Source organism: Artemia sp. Qi Xiang Cuo, chromosome 6 (assembly GCF_049724085.1).
Source record: "Artemia sp. Qi Xiang Cuo chromosome 6, ASM4972408v1, whole genome shotgun sequence".
Classification (NCBI taxonomy): Eukaryota; Metazoa; Arthropoda; class Branchiopoda; order Anostraca; family Artemiidae; genus Artemia; species Artemia sp. Qi Xiang Cuo.
The window spans coordinates 39,984,996-39,986,585 of record NC_142799.1 but is presented as its reverse complement, the minus strand read 5'-3'; the positions used below and the strand labels follow the sequence as shown (position 1 = coordinate 39,986,585).

Below are 1,590 nucleotides of genomic sequence, written 5' to 3'. Positions count from 1 at the left end.
CAGCACCTTCTGACTCTGATGATATCGGTTATTAGAGGATGTGGCGTCATTTCACGGATGGACTGGTTTGTCACCTTCTGTGACCAGTGGATGTTCAATATTCTACGAAGACACGAGTTTTCAAAAGCCAGTACTCTTCTCTCTTGTTCTTGATTCAGGTGCCATATTTCTTCTGCGTAGAATAGCATTGGCATAACATTTCTGTTGAAAAGGCGTAGCTTCAGGTGCAGAGAAAATCTCTGAGATCTCCATACTTGACGTAGTTTGTTGAAAGCACCATTCTTCTGTCTTATTCTGGTCAGTATTTCTTTCAGAACGAGCCGGTGTTCTCAATGATACTTCCCAGATATTTGAACTGGACAACTTGCTCAAAACTTTTTTCGCCAAATTGAATGGACAGAGGAGAGTCACTAGTCGCTATACATTTGGTTTTCTCAGCATGCACACGTAGGCCATTATGGTTTACCTTTACCGTGACCACGTCAAGTAGTTCTTGAAGATGCTTTTTGCTTGACTCAAGCACTGTCAAGTCCTCTGCGAAGTCAATGTCATTAACCTGCGATTCGAGGCTTAATCTGATGCCTTCTGTCCCTATGTTCCGCAGGATGTAATCAACCATTACTACATAAAGTAATGGTGATGGGACATACACCTCTTTTACTCCTTACAAAATCCGGAAGAAACAAGTTTGGCCCTCTGGTGTCTTGTCACAACATTCACCCTCCTCATACATGGCGTAATAATCGTCACTATTTTCTGAGGGATTTCATAGTGGATAAGAATCTTCCAGAGGCTTTCACAATCTACGGAGTCGAAGTATTTCTTGAAATCCACAAAGATCATATAAATCTTCGACCACCACTCCAAGCTTTCATCAGTACAAGTCTAAGCGTGAATATAAGGCCCACACATGAGTGATTTGGCCAGGAGCCAAACTGTTCGTCTTGGAGGTGGTGATCAAGTTGTGTTCGGATCCTCTGTAGGATAATATGTGAGAGGATCATTCCAGGTATTGACAGTAAACTTATAACCCACCAGTTGCTCGGCTCGGTAGCGTCTCCTTTTTTGAATATCCTGATGAGTATGCTGCACTTCCAGTGTTATGGTACTTTGGCTGTTGTCCAAATCCGAGTGAAGAGTAAAGACCAAAGGATCCTTAAGAATAAAGAAGAGTAAAGACTTTAAGAGTGAAGGGTAATGACCAAAAAAAAAAATATGATGATATTGATGCCTTTATCATCTCTGCAGATATGCGGTCCAGTCCCAAATATTTTCCATTTTTCAGTTTCTTTGCTGCTTCTAGTATCTCACTGGCAGAAGGTGGAATCGTTCCTATATTCAGGAAGAAGACGGAAATCTCCAGAATGTCAGGGGGTTTTGAGGCGGGTCTATTTAGTAAGCTTTCGAAATGATTAGCCATAGTTCATTGACTGCACTCTAGTAGGGTGTATCTATGGAATTCCAGACCTTTATGTTCCTTGGCAGCTTTCCAAGGCAGATTACCAGACTGGTTATTGCTATTGTTGTCAATTGCATATGGAATTATCACATGCGCATATTTTTTTAAAGTTGGCAAGATATAATGTGGTC

At 41.3% G+C, this 1,590-nt stretch overlaps 1 protein-coding gene across 1 annotated transcript; it reads right to left on the bottom strand.

Annotated features, from left to right (window-relative positions):
* Positions 1-310: 310 nt before the first annotated feature.
* LOC148951221 (uncharacterized) lies at positions 311-619 on the bottom strand. The gene has a single exon (XM_089091031.1). It carries the CDS (start codon positions 617-619, stop codon positions 311-313), a length of 309 nt encoding a protein of 102 aa, XP_088947157.1.
* Positions 620-1,590: the final 971 nt, after the last annotated feature.